The following is a 24094-nucleotide window of genomic DNA, read 5'->3' on the forward strand; positions in this document are numbered from 1 at the left end:
ATTCTGAAACCCAGTTTACTTCAAATCTTCAACGTTAATATCAAGATGACCCTCAATGGATGACAGAGTTTAAGTTCCAGGGGCTCTGTAAAGCATGCACAATTTGTCACTGAAGCATGAGAATAAGTGTTTGTACAGGAGGAGAAGGAAGGAAAAACATTAAGTGACTGGAAACAAGCTTTCATATGAGAAAGACGACCAGGCATAACAGAGGCTCTAAGAGGGGAGATGGTTTTATATATGTGTGTGTGTGTGTGTGTGTGTGTGTGTGTGTGTGTGTGTGTGTGTGTGTACTAATAATATATATATATATATAGTTCATAACTGCACATTTAGGTGCAAAAAGAAATTCCTACCTTTTTCTCCAAGAGGACAGACTTGACCCTAGGAAAGAAGACCTTGACAATAATTCCTATTTTTGTTCTGCTAACTTTGTGTCCATTTTCATAGGACACCCCCAACCCTCCCCTGCAGGACCCGCCACAAGCAGATCTTAGTTATCTTATTCTGGGCCCTGGCACTACAGAGGAGAAAGAAAATCAATATCTTTTCTTCCAAGTTTATGTTCGGACTTTGGTCCTCTAACAAGACAGAGAAACAAGGAAAAGGCATGTAAATGCATGTGATATGCTTTGTGTGACATGAGGGAAGTCAGAAAGGAGAGTCCTAATGATAGTCTCAAAGAATTTCTGTAGTTTCAAGTCAAGTTTGATGAAGTGTCAGTCATGCAGAAATAAATTGGGGGGAAAAAAAGAGAATTTGGCTAGGATACCCCAACAAGCCCTGTATGTGCACAGCCTTCTGTAAGGATAAGCATGAACTCTTCTTCTGGGTGAAAGATGGCACCTCTGAGGGAAGGTTGAAACCTGGTATAAGGAATAAGAGTGAGAGATGTGCTTTTTCTGTGGTTTTCCCCGATGCCAAGGGGCCATGTTTAGGATAGTCTGTCTGGAACTCCAAAACTATTTCCAGTTTTCAGTGACTCATGGCCTGAGTCCAGCTTATGGTTCATATCACTTACTATAAGGGAGGAAATGCCAGCTTTTATTCTGCTTATTTTCTCAAGACAGGGCCCAGGCCATCCATCCTCAAATTGCTAGGCCACGTGATCTTCCCTCCTCAACCTCCCAAGTAGCAAGGACTACAAACATATACCACCACAATGAGCAGGCAGTAACTTCTTTACTAAGAACAAAATCATATGAACTCGATCTCGTAGAATACTCCTGGCCCAGCACCACATTAGAAGTGGTATCAAGGCCCATAGTTATTTCTATGACATTCATATTGTACCAAGTCTTTGCAAACTACCAACTGTGGCTTGCTCCCTTTCCATAACAGGGCCCACTGCATCTGCCAGAGAGGGTGAGAGACACACAATAGAACACTGTCCTGAGAAAATGAGGTGTCCTTGCCATTCAAGATGTACTACAATTGTCATTGTTTTAAACACTTAAAGAAAAAGAAGAACAGAGAAACAAAACTGCAATCTCAACTTTCAAAGGTTGTATTAACCTGTCAAGGGGGCAGTTTTACAACTTGAGTTTTGCAGAAGGAGACAGGAAATAGAAATGCTTTTTTCGGTTGGAGACTTGGGTTTAGATACTGAAAGGAAACGGGCACTTGTAGCTTCTCACAGTTGAGAAGATAAGAGCAGGTATGGCTGGAACGCTGACATCTCTTCCCCACAAGCTGTCAGCTCAGAAACACTGCTCCCCATTGAGCTCCAGCCAGAGCAGTGGTTCCTGGGGTGATTGGGGGGGGTTGATTGCCAGGCTGACAGTAATGTGGGGCTTAGAAATGACAGCGGGACAATAGGAAAATTCCATCACGTTGTTATTCACCATGAAAACAGGAACCCTGCTTCCCTGATGCTGGTAATGAAAACCTACAGCCGGGGTTCCCATCTTTGCTCGATCCCTTCTTACCAAAGCATCAGACAAGTGGAGGAGGCAGGAAGAAGAAAACTTCCCCAAAGGCCACCACTGCCCTATGGTGCCATCATAACTAGGGTGGAATTTACTGTGCTGTCACAGAGTGACCCATAGCTCATAACAACTATTAGACGATTATAATTAATACAACACAGCATCTATCTTCGATTCCAATTCAGAAGATTTCAAATCTGGCGTTTTTTTTTAAATGGCTCACACAAAAATATAAACATACATACTCATTTCTCTGAACAACTACTCCTAGCCATACGTGGAAAGTGAATGCTCTCAGGCGTCTCTTGACTCAATACACAAAACAATTATTTCCTTCTGCTTTTCTATTCTCTCTTCATTTGCTATTCTCTTTTCATTTGCTATTCCTATTCCGGTAAACTCTAGAGCCTATCTAAAGCCCAGTGTGTTTCCATGAGCAAGGGAGCAGGGGCTGTCTCCCACCTGGAAGAGCTGAGGTGTCTGAGCTCCCTCCTCAGCACCACCTTGGCTCTTTGACTATTATTAGCCACAGAAAGTAATAGTTGGGCACCGGTGGCTCACACCTGGAATCCTAGCTACTCAGGGGATGAGATCTGAGGATCACCATTCCAAGTCAGCTGGAGCAGGAAAGTCCATATAACTCTTCTCTCCAGTTAACTGCCAAAAAGCCAGAATTGGAGCTGTGGCTCAAGGTGCTAGCCTTGAGCAAAAGAAAGCTCAGAGATAGTGCCCAGGCTCTGAGCTCAATCTAGACACACACACACACACACACACACACACACACACACACACACACACACACACACAAATGGACTGAGAAAATTCCAGCTATTTTTTCCTTCTGAAACCTCTTTCTAATGTTTGGCTTGGTAGCCCTTTTATTTATTTACTTTTTTTATTGGCACTACTGGGTTTGAATTTATGGCCTTTGTTTGCTAGGCAGGCATTCTCCCATTTGAGCCCAAGGTAGCTCCTTTAATACAAACAAAAGGCTTTACCCTAATTTTTCTTTAATTGAACATTTTGTGGTAAGCATTTTCCTTGATTCTGCAGGCTATATTGTATTTCAAATGACTGCGTTGTGTTGTCTTTTAATTTGTGTTGATTAGATTTCCTTCCTTTCCTTCTTCCAATTTGAGTTCCAACCGCACTTTTTCTACATCTTTCTCTCTCTGCCTGCCTTCCACCTTCCTTCCCTCCCTCCCTCCCTCCTCCCTTCCTCCCTCCCTCCTTCCTTCCTTCCATTCTTCGTACCTTCTTTCATTCTCTCTCTCTCTTTCTCTCTTTCTTTCTTCTTTCCTAAATCCTACTGCTTCTTAATCTATTTTCAGTGCTATTGCACAGTTCTGGTTTGAAAGCACTGCTGCTCTTCATCCTTGGAGAATTGCTAAAGTAGACAGTTATGTTGTATCTGTCATATTCCCCTTGTTCTGCCCTGGGATCTAAATAGCAGTGGCCATTGTTTATGCAACCCCATGTCCTTTGGCCACAGGACATGAATTCAAGAAGAGAGTTCCTGATTCAACAGAAGAATATGTATATATATATATATATATATATATATATATATATATCTTCATCCCCATGTTCCTGAGCACAGCACTCGATCCTGGAAAAGTCCTATGTCTCTACTCTCACTGATTCCCTGGAGTTGCTATGCCTGAGTGCCTGTGCCTCTGAAGGTGTTTGCATCTAAGAACTGTCACCTGTGACTCTTATGAGGACTGTTTTGGCCTTCTGGAAATATACCTTACACAGTCTACCTGCAAGCACATGCTAAAGTCAAAAGCACTGTGGCTTTATGCTTCTCAGGGTGAGCTTCAGCAATTGATGCAGAAATTTAAAAGCCTAGATAAAAGTTGGAAGAGATGGAGAAGAGATGGAGAAGGGGATTTTGACATCGGTCAAAATGTCTAATTGAGACCCCTTTGTACAACTGCTTCAATAAAACAAAATAAGTATGAACATAATGCAAAATAAATAAATAAGATACTAACAAACTTGTCTTGTATCTAGACAAGCTCAGAACATCAGTTATGCTTGAACACTCTCTTGCAGAATCAAGTTGAGACAGGAAATCTCATCTTCCTTGACTTGTCCCTATTTCCCATCCTCCATTCCCTTTTCTTGAGAGTAAATTTTTGTTTATCTGTTTCAAAGGAGAAGAGAGAGAAAGGGAGGGAGAGAGAAAAACAACAACCTTCTTATCTTTATGTAAAAGGGAAAGAGAAATACCTATGAAATTCTTTGTAAGGGTGGTGAGATAAGGAGGAAGAAAGGGGATTTTCTACAAGGAATCCAGGAGGTTTGGTGGGCTGCACCGAATGAGGTAAGGGCCAAGAGATCCATGACCTCAGACTTCTACAACTTCCAATTAACCATCAGAAAACTGGAAGTGGCGCTGTGGTTCCAGGGGTAGGTAGGGCAGTAGCCTTGAGCTGAAGATCTCAGAACCAATGCCCAGGCCCAGGGTTCAATTCCCCCAATGACAAAAAAATAAAAAAGAGCCAGTTATCAAAATCACTGTAATGCAGGAGTCACTTTGTTTTCTGATTCAGATTATTTAAAATAGTCATAACACAAAGGTATCAGTTTTATGACATTAAGAAAAACCCTGAGACCAGTTACCAATCAATTGCTATTCTTCTCTATCCAAACTAACATTCTAAAACAGTCATATTTTATCATCTGTTCTTGTGATTTCTTTCTTTCGGGGCTGTTATTTTTGATAGGCTATCTGGAATAGATCTACGTACCTGCCTTCAAAGAGAAGCTATATTGGTCCTTTTGGTGGCATTTCTCCCAGTGTGTTTGGTATGCTGATAGCTTTGATGAATTGTTTGCAAAAAAAAATAATGGCAACCACCATTTATTTCCTCCTGCAGTGTGGCTTTCCAGCTCTTCCACCAAGACAAGAAGCTCATGGCTCTTCTGACACTCAGCTGATCTTGTCATTGGCTGAGGCCAAGAGAAGGCAAAGGAAGTGATGGGCTGCTCTTTGGGGCAGACACCAGACACTTCACATTTCTGTCTGTCCCCTGGGAACTCTGAGGAGCCACCGAGTCTTCATTCAACCAAATCTAGAAGTGGAGGTGAGTGCAGCTCCTCGAGGAAACTGAACAGTCAGCGAATAGATTCACAAGAAACCATTAGCCACTGCTATATAAGGAATTCAACACAGGCATATTTCATTATAGTTTCAGAGTTCCATTTTTTGTCTTCCAAGGTAGGCTGTTCAAGGACAAGTTCTACTCTGTTTTCAGGAGCAATGTTAAATAGTAGCCCTAACCAAAGATTCTCCACAGAAACACAGTAAGCCAAACATAATCCATTGAGTTCAGTGACAGGCAACTTTTTTTTCTGTGATGGCTACAGAAAGACAGATTGTGTGCAATTTAAGGACTCAATTAAAAGGTATATTATTGTATTTCCACTCTTTTTCAAGAATGAAAAAAATTATGTGCAGGTTATATATTAGGTGCTTTGACCTCTGGGACTTGAAGCCTTTCCGAATACTCCAGCTGTGCCAGTCACACAGCAGCCAGAAAAAGGGAGGTGGGCACTATCTAAAACACAGATGAAAAAAAATTTCTTCCTCTTTCTCTTCATCTTCCTTTTGTAGCACAGAAGTTTGAACTCAGGGCTTTTTTCCTTGTACTCTACTATGTGAATAACATTCTCAGCCTTCTGTGCTCTAGGTATTTTTCAGATCTTGTTAATTTTTTTCCTCCCCAGAGCTAGCCTTGAGCCATAATCCTCTTATTCCTATTTCTCAAGTAGCTGGAATTGAACTGCTATACCACCACGCCCTATTTGTATCTTAAAATGAGAGTCTCATTAGATGTGATAGAGATAATCCAACTTTATAATAGATTAATATAGCTATAGGTTTATCATCTGCAGTGATAAGACTGAAAGAGGAAGCTAGATCTCACTCCTGGTCAGACTCACTCTTCCTGTCTCCCTTTCTCTCTTTATTCCTATCTCCTCTACCTTTGCCATCTATTTTCCTTGGATTTCTGCTGTCTTCACAATAACAGGCTTCAGCATCATGTCTTTAGTGAAGGTCAGAGGACAAGGCCACACAGGGCCCAGTGGGTGCTCTGTGCAGCTAGTGTTCCGTACTTCCCTTTCATAGTACGTGTAACCCCATTTTAAGCTATGTATTTTTCTCTCAAAATTAAGCTACATGAGGACAGAGACCTTTTGCTCTGTGTACATTCATAGCATCTGACATAGAATGTACACTGGCTTCATCCTTTGCCAGTTCTACCATTACCTGTTCACCAAACATGTATGCATGACTGGACTTGCTAGAGGCTAGTCACTGTGTCCATGGGCAAGAGTAATAGTACAATAGTACAGTGGTTCTCAGAGTGTCAATCCTTGACCAGAGCTATCAACCTTCCTTGAGAGCTGAGGAAACTAACATTTCTCAGGTCCCATGCTTCAGAACCAGAAAGTCTGTGGGTAGGACTTAAAAATCCATGTCACAGTCCTCCAGGGGATTCTGAAGTGGGAGAATCCTCTTAGCAGGGATGTGGTCCAGGTGCTGGATACAATTACTTATGTTCTTTTATCCACCTTGTTTATGGGGTTTGCCAAAGTCTCTTAGAAGCTTGATACGTCTCACCACTTCTCGTGGTATGGAGGACTGAACACACTGACTACATTTTGAATGACTTAGGATGCTTTCTAATAATTCCAGACATCTGTTCCTCCCTCCCCTCTCCCAGAAGTCATTTCAGTTATTTCAAATCTCTTCAGGTGACTACAGTATGTAGTTAAGCTTGCTAACATCGGAAACCAGCACATTAATTTGAGTCACATGATTTGCTGTATTTGTAGGTCAAACCCATCACATACTGGTAATTTTGTAAGTTTAATCTGCTTGATGTTCTCCAATTAGGAGCAGTCATGGTGTATAACCAAATAAAAAGCCCAGGAAATGGAGCAACCACAGACTCATTGGTCTGTTTAACTGAAGCAGAATTGATTATCTTTACCACTCAAGTTGCTAATGTGATTTTTAATTCTTCTTCTAGGAATGGGGAGTTACAAAATTTTCTAATACTTTAGAGCCAGATTTTTAGAAGAGCCAGATATTTTAGACTTTGCCACAGGATCTTTTAAAATTTTTATTATTTTGCAACTACTCAACTCTTCCATTATAGTGGGAAACAAGCCACAGATAATGTGGACATAAAAGGTATGGCTATGTTCCAGTGAAATACATTTACCAAAACAGGCAGTGGGCCAAATTCAGCTAGGGTCTATAATTTTCCCACCCCAATTCAAGGCAATAATTTCCCAGAAGAGTATTAGAAAGTAGATGTAGGTCGTCTTAGACCTGTGTGTGATGAAATAGCTGGTTAGTTCACTTATGAAATGAATTAGTTGTAGGATTCACAGAGAGCTCACATACGTTGAATAGGTTTCAAATGACACAACCAAGTACTGAGTTTGTTGGACTCCAAGGAGGAACGGTGGGAGAACCGAAGACTGTAAATCTCCCTTTGTAGATTTGTTCTTTAACAACTGTTACTAAATATATTACTACCATGGGCAATTCATACTTCAACAAGTCTTCTAAAACCACAATACTTTCCTATTTGATTTTACTGACTTTATAGTAAGAACTAGGAGTCCATGGTTGAGCTGGTCCAACCTCATTCATGGCAGAGCAAACATGCTCAGAGTAAGGTGTGCCGCCATCATTGCAGGGGTAGGAGAGAGGTGGTGCTAACTCAGATTGAATCATGGGACTGCTAACCCACCTTTATTCATGGATCTTCTGAATATTTATTTGAGCACCTGCCTCTTGATGGGCTTTGGGTTCTAAAATGCGCTGACTTGTAAATCACATCAAGCAGATGGCTTAGGGACATCCTATCAAAATGCATGGAACACTTGTTGGGGTCATTACTAACAAAAATGGTAGAAGTCCTGCCTGAAATCTCTGCTAATGGCATCATCAATTGCTTGTATATTTTAGAACTCTTCTCAAAGAAATTTTAAAGTCATAGCTTGATGTCAGAACAGTTAAAATATGAATCACAACATGTTAACTTAAAGAAAGTTATTTTAATAAAGGTATACATAAAAATAAGTATCTTTTATTCTTAGTACTTTGGGGGTTAACCAAAAAATATTACTTTGTAATTACTATGTTTCTTACATATAAAAATATATATGTGATATATACTTCATTGTCTTTTGAACTTGGTTTTGCACAGGACATGCTTAATCAATCTTTGTTGAAGTACTGAGTGATTTACGTTTTAATCTGAATAAATGAATGAATGAGTTCTTGTCCGTGGCTAGATATTTGGGACTACTAAACAACAGGTGAATACATTTACATTTTAATTTGTTTTTAAGAAAAGTGGCCCCAATGGAAACAAATCCTGATTCCATCCTTAACATCTGTCCCTCAAACCCAGGCTAATGTATACCTTTATTTCAGAGGATGTTTTCTAGGAGGAAAACCTCACAATTCTGCCTCAAGTCTTCCAATGTCTGCGGGATACTGAAACTTTCTTTGAATTTTGTTTGTCTTTGATCTGGGGACATTTACATGCTTTGTAATTATATACTGGATTAAATACTTCCTCCATTGAAGTAGAAATAAATCCCAAAGCACAGAGGTGTAAAGTGACTTGAACAGAGTTTTTCAGCAATTTGATTAGAGACTAGTTTAGAAGCAGAGACTTCTGCACAAAATGTTTTCACTTTGTTTCCATGTTCGTCTTCCACATAGAATATGTGCAACAGAATCATGTATTAAGAGAGATTCAGATGTATTGTTGTTTCACATATTGTAAAATAATCACACAAAACATGGATCCTGAAGCCAACATTAGCTTTAATCACTAATATTGGTAACATCATGACTCTAGATTCAAAAAAATAAAGTCGTAATAGTTCTCTAAGGTTCTATAGTAGATATTTTAATAAAAATTCACAGATTCCATTGAAATTGAAAGCTATTAAAAATGCTTAGAATGAAACAGCATTGGGGAAGTAACATTTGTTCCTAAGGCAAGGTGTTGTTTTGTTTGTCTTTTGTTTTTCGTTTTTTTCCCTGTATGGTCCCCTCAGGCCACTTGTATTGAAATCATCTGTAACCTTCTAAACCCCTATGCTTGCACCTAAATCTTACATCAGAATCCCTGAGGGGAGTGGTCAAGGATCTCCACTTTAAACAAGTATTTCTGAGACCCATAAAGTTTGAGAAACACTGGCTATAAAAGTGCATTCTAGATTACAGAGTAAAATAAAATATAAAATAAAGCTGAAAACACTTTCAAAGACACGTGTTAGATGATTTCTTTCTTAATGGACAAAGTATCAAAATACATCAACACACAATCAAGGGTTATAGTCTATTAAAAAAAAGAAAAATTCAGGGGATTTTGAAAATGACAGGGAAATTTCCAAATAAATTATTTGTTGAAAATATTCTTCAAGGAGAAAAGTGTCTTATGCAATCAATTCCTCTTGAACGAATTACTTTATGGACTACAAAAGTGAAAGCAGATTTTATAGACTTCAGATCAAAAGATTTTTTTTTTTTTTTTTTTTGCCAGTCCTGGGCTTGAGCTCAGGGTCTGAGCAGTGTCCTTGGACTTTCTCAAGGCTAGAGCTCTACCACTTGAGCCTCAGCACCACTTCCGGCTTTTTTTTCTATGTATGTGGTACCGAGGAATCGAACCCGGGTCTTCATGCATGCTAGGCAAGCACTTTAACCACTAGGCCAAACTCCCAGCCAAAAGATTTTTTTTTTTTACAAAAGATTTTCTTGGATTAAAACACATTCTGTCAGAATGAAAAGATAGTACAATGAGCTGGGTCCGAAAGACTGAATTCATTTGTTCCCCCTAACCTGAGGGGTTATTTTCTATTATCTATGATTCAAGGATTTGAATAGAATTCTTTATATTTATCTAAGTCAGATATAAATTAATCCTTTTATTTCCTTGCCTAAAACCACCCAATGACTCCCACTATCTCTAAGACCAAAGTTCAAGAGCAGTCAGTATATGTGGCTCTTTAGCTCCATATCTTTTTCTCTTCCCCAGGTTTCCCTTTCACTTTCCCAATTTCTGACCTGAGACCCTAATATTATTCTTCTCCCTGCCAAAAATCTTCTCTCCCACTCCTTTTGTTCCTAACAAGCATTTAACAAATACTGTAATATTACTAATATCATTACTGATAGTGATGAAAAAGAGCCATGTGTCAGGAAAGTAACTACTTATTTCAGTCATGCATGAACCTGAGGTTGATACTGCCACTATTTTAGAAATTAGAATGTGACCTCTACATTTAACTCTGTCCTTGACAATACCAGCCAGATGTTCATTTCACATACGACATGTATGGATCACTAGAGCATGTGGAATAGTGGCCATGTAAACATTTGTACAGTGCTTTACTTAATGCAAGTTTCATGGTAGGGATGAACTCATTTCCTAGATGAAGGGAGAAAAAGGGCTCAAAGAGCTTAATAACCTGCCCAAGTTCAAACTGATAGTACATGGCAGAATTGGCACCTGGAAAATGACTCTGAGCAGGCATGAATACACTAAGGAATCATAAAATGCAAAATAGTCACACTGATAGTTAAATGTAACAAATCCTTGCCTTTATGAACACCAACTGTATCATGCATATGAAAATTTGGTTTGAGTTGGAACATAACCTAAGGAGATGAAAAGGAATGCATGTTCAAAGGACATGACAACATAGTGGAAAGAACACTAAGCTGAGAGATGAGTCAGTGGTGATCCATCTGTACAGACAGAGTACTTCAGTCCAGGACTGGCGCCTGCCTGTAAGCCTAGCTACTCAGGAGGCTGAGCTCTAAGGATCACAGTTTGAAGGCAGTCCAAACAAACATCCAAAAGGCTAGAAGTAGAGCTGAGGCTCAGGGATGAGTGCTAATCTTGAATACAAATGCTCAGGAACTATGTCTATGCCCTGAGTTTAAGACTCAGGATTGGCACATGCACATACACACACACACACACACACACACACACACACACACACGCACACACACACACCCCATAATCATCATCATCATCATCATCATCATCATCATCATCATCATCATCATCATCCAGTTGATCCCTTACCCTGTTTGCTGGTTAGTTCTTTTGGTGAGGACATCTGGGTGGAGATGGTAAAATAAGGAAAGTATTCCCTGTGATGTCTCCTTAGGAAGCTGAGCCTTTATCAGAGGTCACTCTACCTCAGATTTAGTGTCTCTTCCCTTTCAGACAGGCCTTTCCACACCCTGTGACCTTCCCACACCCTGCCCACATCCAGGGTATCTTAGCTCCAAAGCGTCTAGATTCTAGACTGATTCATTCTGGAAGGTTCTTCCCAGTTCTCATTATGATTTAGTTTGTCAGTGATTATCTTGGTTTGCTTGTCCTCCTTTCTCCATAGAAATGATTCTTTGTGGGTTTTTTTCCACATGAAATTCAGATGGCATATGCAATCTCACGTGTGTGTGTGTGTGTGTGTGTGTGTGTGTGTGTGTGTGTGTGTGTACAGTCAGGGCTTGGGTACTGTCTCTGAGCTCCTTTGGCTCAAGGTTAGTGCTCTACCACTTGAGCCACATAGACACTTCTGTTTTTTTCTGAGGAGCTTATTGGAGATAAGAGTCTCGTGAACTTTCTTGTCTGGGCTGGCTTTGAAGCACGGACTTCAGATCTCCAGCCTCCTGAGTTGCTAGGATTACAGACATGAGTTACTAGCAACAGGCTGGTATATGCAAATTTTTGAAAGAGAAGAGTGGTTTCAGTTTGTTCTGTCTTCTTAAGAGTACAACTATTACCACCAATCATGATAGTGAGAGAAGTCACAAGTAAGTAAAATAAGGGCACAGCTTTATTTTGCGACAAGGCAGTAAGTAGTAAATACACTGTCATATCAAAAGTTCAGGGCCAGTCATCTTCCATAAATGTTCTTAAGGCAGCAACTGGCTTTTGACCTCTGTCATTGTCTCCGTGGCTGAAAACACAGAATCCGTGAGGCAGTTCTATGACCATACATTTAGAAGCTGGAGGGGATGCTGATGGAACTCAGAGCCCCTGAACAGTGAGGCTGAACTCAAAACAACACATAGGACATCAACAACATAGATCTCCCAAACAAAAAAAAAACAAAACAAAAAAAAAGAAGTGCAATGCATGCTTTCATAAACCAACAATAACAAAAATAAAAAAAAACAAGTAACAAAAATTCAAAAATCTCCCAAACAAGTTTTCCAAATGTATTACAAAAGGAAAAAAAGGATATACATATATGTGTATATATGTATATATATATAAAAATAGAAAAGTCTGAAGTTTGAAATACTAGTGCATAGTCAATTACCTAACACCAAGTTTCTTTTCTTTCCAACCAAGCTCTACTGCCCTCTGAAACTAGCAGCATGTCTACAAGGCTAAGAACCATAGCAGCAAAACACATTTTTTTCATTTGGCATTTACAAAATTAAATTACTGAATAAAAATATATTTTTGTATAAAACTATTTCATACAGTAATAATTTTAAAGCAAGCTATAAAAAACCCTCATAAAATGGTTTAGTACAATAAATGTACCTCCAATGTAATTAACCACAAAGACGCATTTACAATCTTCATTAATTTTCCCAGGGTATTTAGCCAACCTTTATAGTAATGCTTTTACTGATTCTTAAAAAAAAAAATCTACATGTATGGTTAGTGATTGAGAAAAGTGAAATACTGGAGTACCTTTTTGTTTAAAATTTGAAAAAACTTATCACAGGCAAAAATACTGATCTATTGGATTCTCTAAGGTACAGATAAATCATTTTATGTTTTTTAAAAAAATCTGCATTAAGATATTAATAACTGGTTACAATTCATTACCTAATAATTTAGGTAAGACTGTTAATCATTTATTTAAAAAATCCTTTTAGTTGCACTTGGTGCTGCTCTCAACTGTTGTACCACAACAAAAATAGGTTCTTCTCCCAATCATGAAAAGTTTCATGTTGAGGAATGATATAGCAAAGTCCACTTGAAGTGTTCTGAAATCCATAATGCTTTTTCTGGAAACGTCTCACATGACCAGAGTCCGGGCAGAGAACGTGTTCACATATTTTCGCGCCTGACCGGATGCAGTCACTTGGTCCTCTGTCTTCCCACAGGATGCAGGTTCCCAGGAGCTACTGCAAGGCTAGTGGGGAAAAGAAAGTGATGTCACATTCACACCAGGAAGCACAGACTGAGGTCCAATGGGGATTTCCAATCCCAGGAGCTCTAGGTTGGCCATTTGGACCTTCAGATAGAAATTGGCCAATACCAGGAAGCCTTTGTCAGAAAGACTCTCTGACAACCAGAAACCCAGCACTCTTAGGTGATATAATAACCGGAAACTGCTTATTGTTAAGGGGGAACACCCACTCCAAATGGTTTCAGAAGCTACCACATCTTTTGCATACCCACAATGCCTCCTGCCTCTTAGTGATTTTACCTGGAGGAGACAGGGAGGAACATAGTTTTCCAGAGACCAGGTGAGTTTCAAGATGTACTCACGGGACAAACCAATGAATGTTTGGGCCAACAAGTCACTTAGGTGATGCAATTGACCAGCCCTTGCTAAGCATGGTATAGCTTTTTTCATAATTAGTTTAAAAATACGTGCTTGACAGTAAACCTTTTTTTTTTTGCCAGTCCTAGGGCTTGAACTCAGCCTAAACACTGTCCTTAGGCTTTCTCAAGGCTAGAGCTCTACCACTTGAGCCACAGTACCACTTCTGGATTTTTCTATGTATGTTCTACGGAGGAGTAGAACCAGGGTCTTCATGCATTCTAGGCAAGCTCTCTACCACTAGGCCAAAATCCTGGACCTTAGTAAATCTTTTGTTTCGCTTCTTTTTCTGACACTGAGATCAGAACCAGGGCCCTCCATACAATATGAGCATGGACTCTACCACTGAGGGGCACCCTTAGCTTCTTGTATAGTTTAATTTGTACAGACACATCACACTATATGAGATAGAATTAATAGCCTAGGAACAATATCTAGATGCCAGGGATAGATTGTATGTAGACCCTCACACATATTATTTCATTTAAACAGTACAAGCACCCACCCTATAAAGATAGTTTCATTCTCTATTCAATCTGAATAGAACTGCAGAAGTGAAGATTGGAGCTAACTTGCCAAGACCACTCTTGCAGATAAGTGGTGCAATATCTATGAACTCTGGTCATCTGCTGCACAGCTAATTCCTGCTGTGCTTCCAACTAAAATATGAGGTATTTGTGCCCCACTTAGTTTCCAAAGAAGTTAATACGACTACAGAATAAATACAAAACGGTTGCAAAAGTGCTGAAAGCAAGATCACAAGGAAATAACTATGGGAAAATAAACAATAAGAAGATGGGGCAAGGTATACACATCAAATATGTCATGGGATCTAGCCCCAAATCTATGTTAATCACCATCTTGATGCAGTTCTCCAAGTAGCCAGTGTTGAGAGGGAAACAAACAGGCTGACATGAGATTTTGTACCCCTCATTCAAGATGAAAACACCTGTTCTAGATAAGTACTACTCCAGATATTTATGTCCAAGAGGACTGAAGACAAGGCCTTTGCTCTTGAATGTCTCATGTGCCCTTTAAGGAAAAAAATGCACATGTGATTCACAACAGATGAAAAAAATAAGTGTCTGAGGGTTTGTGGGGCCACACACAAGGGAAGAAGGGAAGAGACACAGGAATTGTGGGACATTACTGCAGGGAAAGAACAAGAATGGATACTTTTGAGGTAGACAGGTGGAAAAGGCGTGTAACCTAGGAAGAGGAAGAGCAAGAAAGAGTCAGGATGCAGCAGTTTAGTTATCGCCAGTTGAGAGGACTGGAGGAGAGAGGAAAACAGACATAGTGATGAAATTACAACACTTAAGCCCTTACTGCACCCTGTCCTCGATTCTAAGAGTTATAAGTATCTCTGCGCATAGTGTGGCCTATAGAAAAGCAATTTAAAGGGAAGAAGGAATTTGGGTAATGTACTCAAGGTCACTTTAGTAAGAAATGATGGAGCAAGAATCTGAACTCAAATGGAATACAAGAGCAGACTAATGAGTGTAAAGTGTGGCTGCTAGTAGACTTTTTGTTAAGAACAACATAAAGCAATTTGATAGGAATTCAAAGGACATCCACCAGGACTTTGTGATCCAGAAAGAATCCCTTAGATGGGGAGAGAGAATATCAGAGATTTAGAGACAATGAGAGAACTGAAGACACTGTACCAAAGGAAATGTTCTCATTACCTGACTCATGTAATTTTAAAATCCCTCTGTATGCCATCTCTATAATAACAATAAAGTAAAAAATAATAAATAAAAAAACAAAAAGGTCTGATAATTTTGAACAAACACTCTAGTGGCAGCATGGTACTTACCTCATGGCTGGAACAAAGTTCCAGTGGCATGAGGTTTGCAGTGTCACATTCTGACTTTCTTAGGATGCAAACTGAGTTTCTTAGCATGAGCTATCTGCCCATTCCTCACCAGTGTAAGTGGCAAGGTCAAGTATGGTTTATTCTAAAATCTCAGGGGCTTAATGTGTAACACAACATACCATATAGCAAATGGCTTAGCCTACTGTTTTCCTAGAAACATTGTATCCGAGAAATGACAAGTCAAGCAGAACAGCTAGATACTCTAGGGTGACTTCTGACAGTACTTCCGCCATATTTAAACAAAATCACCATGGTGAATACAGCATTCTTTGAAATAGTTCTGAATAAATATCTCCCTAGGCTCAAACAAGTGGATTCAATATAAATCTTTCTGTGGTGTTTCTGTACATTCAGATTTCATATCTTAGATTTCTTGATTGCTTAAATGTTGTTGCTTAAATTCAGGGTGCCAAAATGAAACACTAAATTGGAAATGAAACTAGTTAAAAAATTAAGATTTAATATTAACTTTTTATGGGATAACCTCTTATGTTAATGGAACTAATACTGTGAAAATGGCCATACTGCTTTGCAGGTTCTGCAATCTGCAGATTCATTGAGATTTCTATCCAAGTCCAAAATGTCCTTCTTTGCAGAAACAGAAACATCAGTCCAAACATTCATACTAAGCATAAAAGCACAGTAAAAGAAAAGCACAGCAAAAGAAGTCCTCAGCAAACAGAGCTGGTATTATATATAATACCAGACTTCAAATTATACTACAGAACCATCATAACAAAAACAGCATGGTACTGATGTGAAAACAGACATAAGGCCTCGCTGAATTGATATACTTCCAGTTACAAAACAGTTGAATCTTTAAAAAATAAAGGATTTCTCTTTATCTTTTCAATTATTGAGCTAGTGTTTGTAGTCATTGTAGAAAAGTGTGATGCTTACTAACTATACTTTGAGAGGGAAGAACTCAGTATGGTGTGTCATCTACCTCAAAGTACTACACAGTTCTGAGAAATAACTATTATGTGAATATAGGCCAGGGATTGGGTCCTAAAGAGCACATACCAAATCTGAATCTCCTAATATATCGATATCTTGTGTGCAGACTTAAAATATGCATGGGAGAGTCCCACACTGCTTGAAAAAAGTGGAGGGGGAAAGGGAATGAAAGCGAGACCAGCAACAGATGTGAGCAACAAAAAAGAAAGGATCACATCTATTTTTCTCTGATTAAGAAAGTGTGATACCAAGGTGTGAGAGCAAATGCCTGTTATCCCCGCTACTCAGTGGGAGGAGGTAGGAGGTAGGAGAACCTTGAGTTCTAGGAAGTCCTGGCAAAGATAGAGAGCGATCTTGAAAACAGAAATACAAGCCAAAGGCCAAATAACATGGTTCAAGTGGTAGAGCACTCGAGTAGCATGCATAAGGCCCTTGGTTCAATCCCTAATACACACTACACACACACACACACACACACACACACACACACACACACACACAAATATACACAGACACTACTTAGCTGATATTCAACTAATACGTTTCCTAAATACACAAACATCTTAATAAAATACTAGATTAATATGCCGCCTAGTGAGAGTCAAGTTCTAATGTCTTGTACATAGCATTCTGATTGATGTAGAATTCCCCAAGTTTTCTGTTCAGGAGAATGTCAATCTCAGTATTGGAACCTTTTCATTCTTGCCACTTCAATGTGATTGTGACCTTGATAAATCACCTTATTCATCACTTGATTCATATTTGGCTCTTTTTCAAGACCAGTTATTTAAAATGAGAACAATATGAAGTAGGGATCCTATTCTTTCATTATTATTTTGAGAGAACTTTTTAGACAATCAGTGCATTTTAAGATATAGGAAAATTTACTCACAATAATTCAAAATGACTTACCAATTCAAATTCCCCAGCTTATAAGCCTGGAATTTCAGAGCATAGGGTTAGGCCAGGCAAGGCAGCTTGAAACATCTAATTATCCCAGAACAAACAAACCCTGAGATGCAGCAGCCAATGTGTGCCAGAACAAAAGGCCAGCCAGAATGCTCCAAAACTCTCCCTTTCTATAGGAGAAAAAAAGCCAACATATCCTACAATCAACATAACAAGTGGTAAAGATAGACACATATTCATGGTCTGAACATAAACCTAAAGCAAGATCAGATGGTTAGATACTTGGGTCAAAAGAGATTCTTTCCCTTTTCTCTCCTCTTTCCTTTAACCCAAGGACCCTAAGCCAACTTTTCAGAGAGAATAGCTCTGATGAAGAAGGACTGAATGCCTTTGTGTTGAAAGACTCTGGTCTTATAAATCTTTATACATGTTTCTTGGTCTCTCTCCATAAATTTCAGTTTCACGTACACTGAGGAATTAATAAACTTTACAGATTTCTGTGTGTTCATTCTTGTTTCATTATAACGCCACAGTGCTATGACTGACATGTCACTCTGGCCTACTTCATTTCAATATTAATAATCCTCCTAGTGTATCCTATAATAAGCCTTTCATGGCCCCTGGGTACATGTGAACAGTAAGCTGTCGAAGTTTTAACTGAGATATCCGGTTAAGGCATTCTGATTAAATACTCAGATCCTTTGCTAGAAAGCAGAAGAAATGAAGTGAGACAAGTCTATGTATGCAGGTAGTTTTCTGTAACAGACTAGCCTCATACTTTCATATTGAATCTAAGTAAATATTTAAAAAATCATACTGAATAACAATTGCTCTTATTAAATTCCGATAACTTGCACAGTATCTGCTGAGGGCAAATCTGGGTTCTGCATTGCAAAGGCTTAATAAGACATGTGCATATAGCTAAAAGATGTGCTATAAAATCAAAGGAAACTGGCAAGGTGGTGCAAGGGTTTTTTTTTTTAAATGATAAAGCAGAAATGAATTGTTTTGAGAAGAGTGAGAAATAAGAAATCTCTGATTATTCTCTTTTAACTTGTTTAAAGAAAATAATTACATTGGATGAGAATTCTAAAAGGCAAAATTTCTTCTCACAGGACATCTTTTGAAAAGGTATCTTAGTTGGGCACCAATGGCTCACAGCTATAATCTTAGCTAATCAGGAGGCTAAGATCTAAAGACTGTGGCTCAAACTTAGCCCAGGCAGGAAAAGTCTTTTAATTGCCATTAAAAACTAGCACACACACACACACACACACACACACACACACACACAATCCATAAGAGGAGCTGTAGCTCAAGTGGTAGAGCTCTAGTCTTGAGCAGAAAAGCTCAGGGACAGTTCCCAGGCCCAGAATTCAAGCCCCAGGATCAGCCAAAGAAAAGAAAAAAGTCTTTTTTTCCTATTGAGTTATACAAAATTTTTTTATTTCCTTCTGTAGGATGTCTCCTATTCTTTTTTTAATTATAGGGTTAATGTATAGAGGGATTACAGTTACATTCGCCAGGTAGTGGGTGCATTACTTCTCACACATTGATACCTCTTCTCATGTTTTTGGAAAACAAGATGATTGGGAGGGATGGGGGAGGGAAATTGGGACAAAAAAATCTTACATATAAGATGTAGTATAACAGTAAGAGATGAGCTAGCGTGGAGATGCTAAGGAAAGGTTAATATATACCAACCTTCCCTGCTGGTAAATACTTCTCTACGTTACCCCAGATCAATTAACTGTCTCCAACTTCAGGACCGCTAATTTTTTCAAGGAAAAGAACCTTAAAATCAGGATAGAGAAGATGCAGATGGAAGTTCTCCCAGCTACTATCATCTCCCTTCCTAAGCCTAAATTAACAATTATCCACGTAGATGGACCAATTCCAAAAATACAGATTGTTCCTAAAGTATCTAGAGGCTTTGATCTCACACGTTTATGCCTTTCCCCATAGTTTATATCACATACCCTAGCAGGCCACAAGTTTGGAAGAATCTCTCTTTCCTTGGCAGCATGTTGGATCCAGACCATGGAGATTAAGACAAACGCTGAGTTGTTCTAAAGCAATTTAGCTTTTGTTGATCTCCACAAGAAAGATTTGAGCTCAGTGTTTATTCTATGTGTAAGCAAACAAAACAAATGAAAAACCCATGTCTTGTAAAGTGTGGGGCAGGACACCCTGACTCAAAGCTGAACAGAACTCTCTGCTTCATTTAGATTCTCCTTGTTCAACCCCAAAGCTTCACACAGAAAATTTGTTTAATTTATAACATCAATTGAAAGCAGGTCAATAGAAATATTACTGACAGCTCTATGAAATTTTGCCAGGGTCAGTGGAAAAAAGTGAGTGTGGAGACATCCAGGAGACCAGATCAACCACAGCACAGTCGATCAACAAATGTTCGGAAAGATCTTTATCACATGTAGACGGTTTCCATGCCACATAAGCAGCAGAACAACAGAGAAAACTAGGAAATCAGTTCTTTCATCTTCGCAGTACCTATGTTTTCTGAATTGGTTCAAATAGCTAGCTCTTTTGGTGACCCACTGACATCATTCTGCAAAACTAGAACAGGGAATATAGTATGCTGCAGGAAATAATCTACCACAGTGTGTTACTGAGGGCTCCTTATTCTGCCTTTTTTTGTCTGATAGTAGGGCTTGAACTCTGGGCCTGGGCACTCTTCCTGAGCTCTTCAGCTCAAGGCTAGCACTCTACCACTTGAGCCACAGCACCACTTTAGATTTTCTGGTGGTTAATTGGGGATCAGAGTCCCACAGACTTCAGTGCCAAGGCTGGCTTTGAGCCACAATCCTCAGATTTCAGCCTTCTGAAAAGCCAGGATTATAGGTGTGAGCCACTGGCACCTGGCCCTGCCATTTTAGGACAGATAATTGCATAGCCTTTGCTTAATAATAAATATCATTGGTGCACATAGGCACAGTGACATCATCTTGAAAGCATGAGTGTATCCATTTGATCATCTCAGAAACCTTAGATAATAGGCCACAGTTCCCAGTTAACAGACAAGATCAAATTAATTTATTTAAATGATGTCATTTACTGAGTTAAAGTCATACAAGCAGAAAATGGTAGAGTCTGGAACCGGGGTTCTGTTTCCAAGTGAGTTCATGAGCCTTGCCAGCCATACTTATACAACAAGGTTGGCTTTATTGTTTTGGAAAAATAAAATGTCATACACAAATCACATGAAGATAGGGGCAATCTAAATTACACAGAATCAAAAGCCAAGCAATAGAGCATCAACTGCAAGTTATACTTATTTTAAAATATTACTCGATATTGTATAAAAACACTTCAGTAATAGTGACTTGAGAAATTTACTTAGACTCATTTTTTTTTAAAGTAAGACCATGACAAGCCAAGTCAGGAAATGAAAATTTAAGGCTGTCATTTTGTGGTTAGAAAAATAAGAGGAAAGTGAGTGGGTAAGAAGCATATAAACATATCTTTTACACTTGAGTTTTAAATAGGAATAAAAGGAAATTATAATTTAAGAATAATACAGGAGCTCAGATGGCTTATAACTTAAGTACTATTTGGGATCTGTCTATCTTAAGAAATTTTTATTAGCATAATGCATTTATTTCAATATGTAAAGCAAATCAACAGCATCTGAGGAAAAGAGGTAGAATCACCCCCATGAACTGAGGAGAGTACTCTATGAACTGACTGCCTGGTTGTCTCTTAGGGTGCTTTCTGAATGGGAGAATCCAAGTAGCAGTTCATAATGAATCTGTCTTTCCTGTCCCAAGCAACAAGCTGTCTAGGCTGAGCATTCTCATTACTTCTTTGTGGTCATTTTATATACTCTTCAGTGCAATAGCCAAATCATATGGTAAATGCTAATATGTCCAATAATACTGAGGTGAGAAATCTGCCCAGTTGGGTCATGTTGAGTTACTAATGGACATATGTAAAATAGCATTGTTTTAAGCAAGCAAAATTAACACACTCTGCAAGAACACAGACCCCTACCCTCATTTTGCCCTCTGTAGTTTCAGTTACCCAGGGTCAACCATGGCCAAAAAATATGAAATAGAAGATCCAGAAAATGAACAATTCAAAACTTTTAAGAATGGTTCTAGGGTATGGGTAGTTATTATTAATTTTATTACTGTGCTTAATTAAACTCTCTTCCAAAGTTATATATATAGGAAAGAATATATGTTTAAGTCAGTATATCCACAACTCACTGATACCAAAGAAAGTATAGGTGAACATGAAGCTTTTACATGATTTTGAATTTCAAAGATAACCAATATTTCTCCTAAATGAAGTATAAATACGTTAATACAGTTCTGATTTCCTTTTAAATTTAGTAGTATAGGGGCCAGGAGTGTGGCCTAGTGGTAGAGTGCTTGCCAAGCATGCACAAAGCCCTGGGTTTAATTTCTTGTTACCACGCACACAGAAAAAGCCAGACATGGTGCTGTGGCTCAAGTGGTAGAGCTTTGAGAAATCTCAAGGACAATGCCCAGGCCCTAAGTTCAAGCCCCAGGACTGTCAAAAAAAATTAGTAGTATAACTAATTTGGTGTCCTAGTACTAAATTTAGTAGTAAAACTAATCTGTGGTATCCTAGCACGGGGTAGTTCATGCCTGTAATCCTAGCTACCAGGGGGTTAAGGATGAACATTAGAGGCTAGCCAGGGCAGAAAAGTCCATGAGACTCTTACTCCAGTTAACTTCCATAAAACCAGATGTGGACCTGTGTTTAAGTCCTAGTTCTCCCCCCCCCTTTCTCCTTCTCCCTCTCCCTCTCTCTCTCTCCGTCTCCCTCTCTAACTCTCTCTCACACACACACACAAAATCTGTGGTATAAAATTGGTCAACCTATCTTCATAAATACCGAAATATTATTAACTTGTTTTCTTGTATTATGCTAGCACAATGGTTTGAACTTTGGATCTTGCATTCTCACTCAGCTTTGTTTGTCAACTTTTATATGCTTAGTTTTACTTACACACTGTTTGGTTAACATAAAAGGTATTAGGAAGACATAGACACCTCTGGCCATAAAAGAAATGCAAATTAAAACAACTTTGAGTTTCCACCACACTCCAGTTAGAATGATCAAGAAATTTAATAACAACAATGCTGGAGGGGATGTGGCCAGGAGGGATCACTACTACATTGTTGGGAGTGCAAACTTGTTCAACCACTATGGAAAGCAGTATGGCAGTTCCTCAAAAGACTAAACATAGAGCTCCCCTATGACCCAGCAATTCCACTACTTGGCATTTACCCAATCGTCCAGAAACAAGGACATACTAAATCCACTAGCACATTGATGTTCATTGCAGCACTATTTACCATAGCAAAGATATGGAACCAACCCAGATGTCCCTCAGTTGATGAGTGGATCAACAAGATGTGATATTTATACATAATGGAATTCTATGCTGCCATCAGAAAGAATGACATAGCCCCATTTGTAAGGAAATGGAAAGACTTGGAAAAAATCATATTAAGTGAAGTAAGCCAGACTCAAAGGAACATAGGCTCAATGGTTTCCCTCATTTGTCATAATTAGTACAAACCTTGGGCTCTCCTAGCAGTGGATTACAATAGCTCAAAACCTAGATACATAAGGCCATCTAGGATGAGGCTAAATGAAAGGCCCTCTAAGATATGGAAACAAAAGCTTTATCTTGTGTGAGATTGTTGTTCTTAATGTACTATGTTATTTCTCTCCTCTTTTTTTGCACTTTAGTTAATCTCATATTGTTACGATATATGACTTTGTTACCTAGAATATAGTATATACGTTTATTTGTTTATTTGAAATGGGAAAGGGAAGGAGGGAAAACAAGATGATTGGGAAGGGGTAGGGGAGGGAAATGGGGACAAAAACATGAGAAATGGTATCAAGCAATGTGTGAGAAGTAATGCACCTACCTCCTGGCGAATGTAACTGTAACCCCTCTATACATTATCCTGACAATAAAAAATAAAATTAAAAATACAAAAATAAAAACAAAAATACATTAAAAATTATTAGGAAGACAAATGCTGGTGGCACACACTGTAATAGTAGCTACTCAGGAGGCTGAGATCTGAGGACTAGGGTTCAAAGCCAGAAGGGGCAGTAAAATCCCCATGAGACTCTTATCTCCAATGAATCACTCAAAACCCAGAAGTAGAGCTGTGGCTCAGGGTGGTAGAGCATTAGCATTGAGCAAAAGAGCTCAGGGACAGTATCCAGACCCTGAGTTCAAGCCCCTTAACTAACCAAAAAAATTTATTAGGAGTCAAATCTAGAAGCATAATCAAGTATTTTCAAGTTATATCATAATTTTTTCCCTTAAATATATTTACGCTTTACTGTTTGAAATTCAGAATGTACCTTTTCTATACTATTGTAAATATAAGTTGAATCCTAAAGTTACAAAGTACCCATAGAACTTACTCGAGCTTAAAATATTATTAGCATTAATCAAATTCTATGCTCTGGCTTGAAGGATGGCTGGCAGGCTGAGCTTCTGGTTCACAAAATAGTTATAATAATAGTAATAGTAGTAATAATAATATGCCTTGGGAATGGCAGGAGAAAAAATAAAATAAAATAAAAGTCATTTTCCTTTGTAAGTCAAGGATCAGCTGTAAATAAAATTTTTGAAATGGCTGTCCTTTGCATTTACATCTTGCTAATGTTTTCTGTGCTTCTCTAAAGCCTAAACAGAGATTATTCTTTCTCACTTTCTAAGTCTCTGTGATGCTGAGATTCTTCTCCATGTGAGCCCTATCCCAGC

General features: G+C 38.8%; 1 protein-coding gene across 4 annotated transcripts in view; it reads right to left on the bottom strand.

Annotated features, from left to right (window-relative positions):
- Nucleotides 1-11806: 11806 nt before the first annotated feature.
- Nucleotides 11807-24094, bottom strand: part of Myb (MYB proto-oncogene, transcription factor) — a 36892-nt gene continuing 24604 nt past the window's right edge. For all 4 annotated transcript variants that reach the window (XM_090338088.1, XM_090338086.1, XM_090338087.1 and 1 more), the window contains one exon: nucleotides 11807-13148. In XM_090338088.1, coding sequence (XP_090194214.1) covers nucleotides 13032-13148 — 117 coding nt within the window. In that variant the 3' untranslated portion in view covers nucleotides 11807-13031. The remainder of the gene's footprint in view (nucleotides 13149-24094) is intronic.

Source organism: Megascapheus bottae, chromosome 8 (genome assembly GCF_031878675.1).
Source record: "Megascapheus bottae isolate mThoBot1 chromosome 8, mThoBot2.hap1, whole genome shotgun sequence".
In the NCBI taxonomy this organism is placed as follows: Eukaryota; Metazoa; Chordata; class Mammalia; order Rodentia; family Geomyidae; genus Megascapheus; species Megascapheus bottae.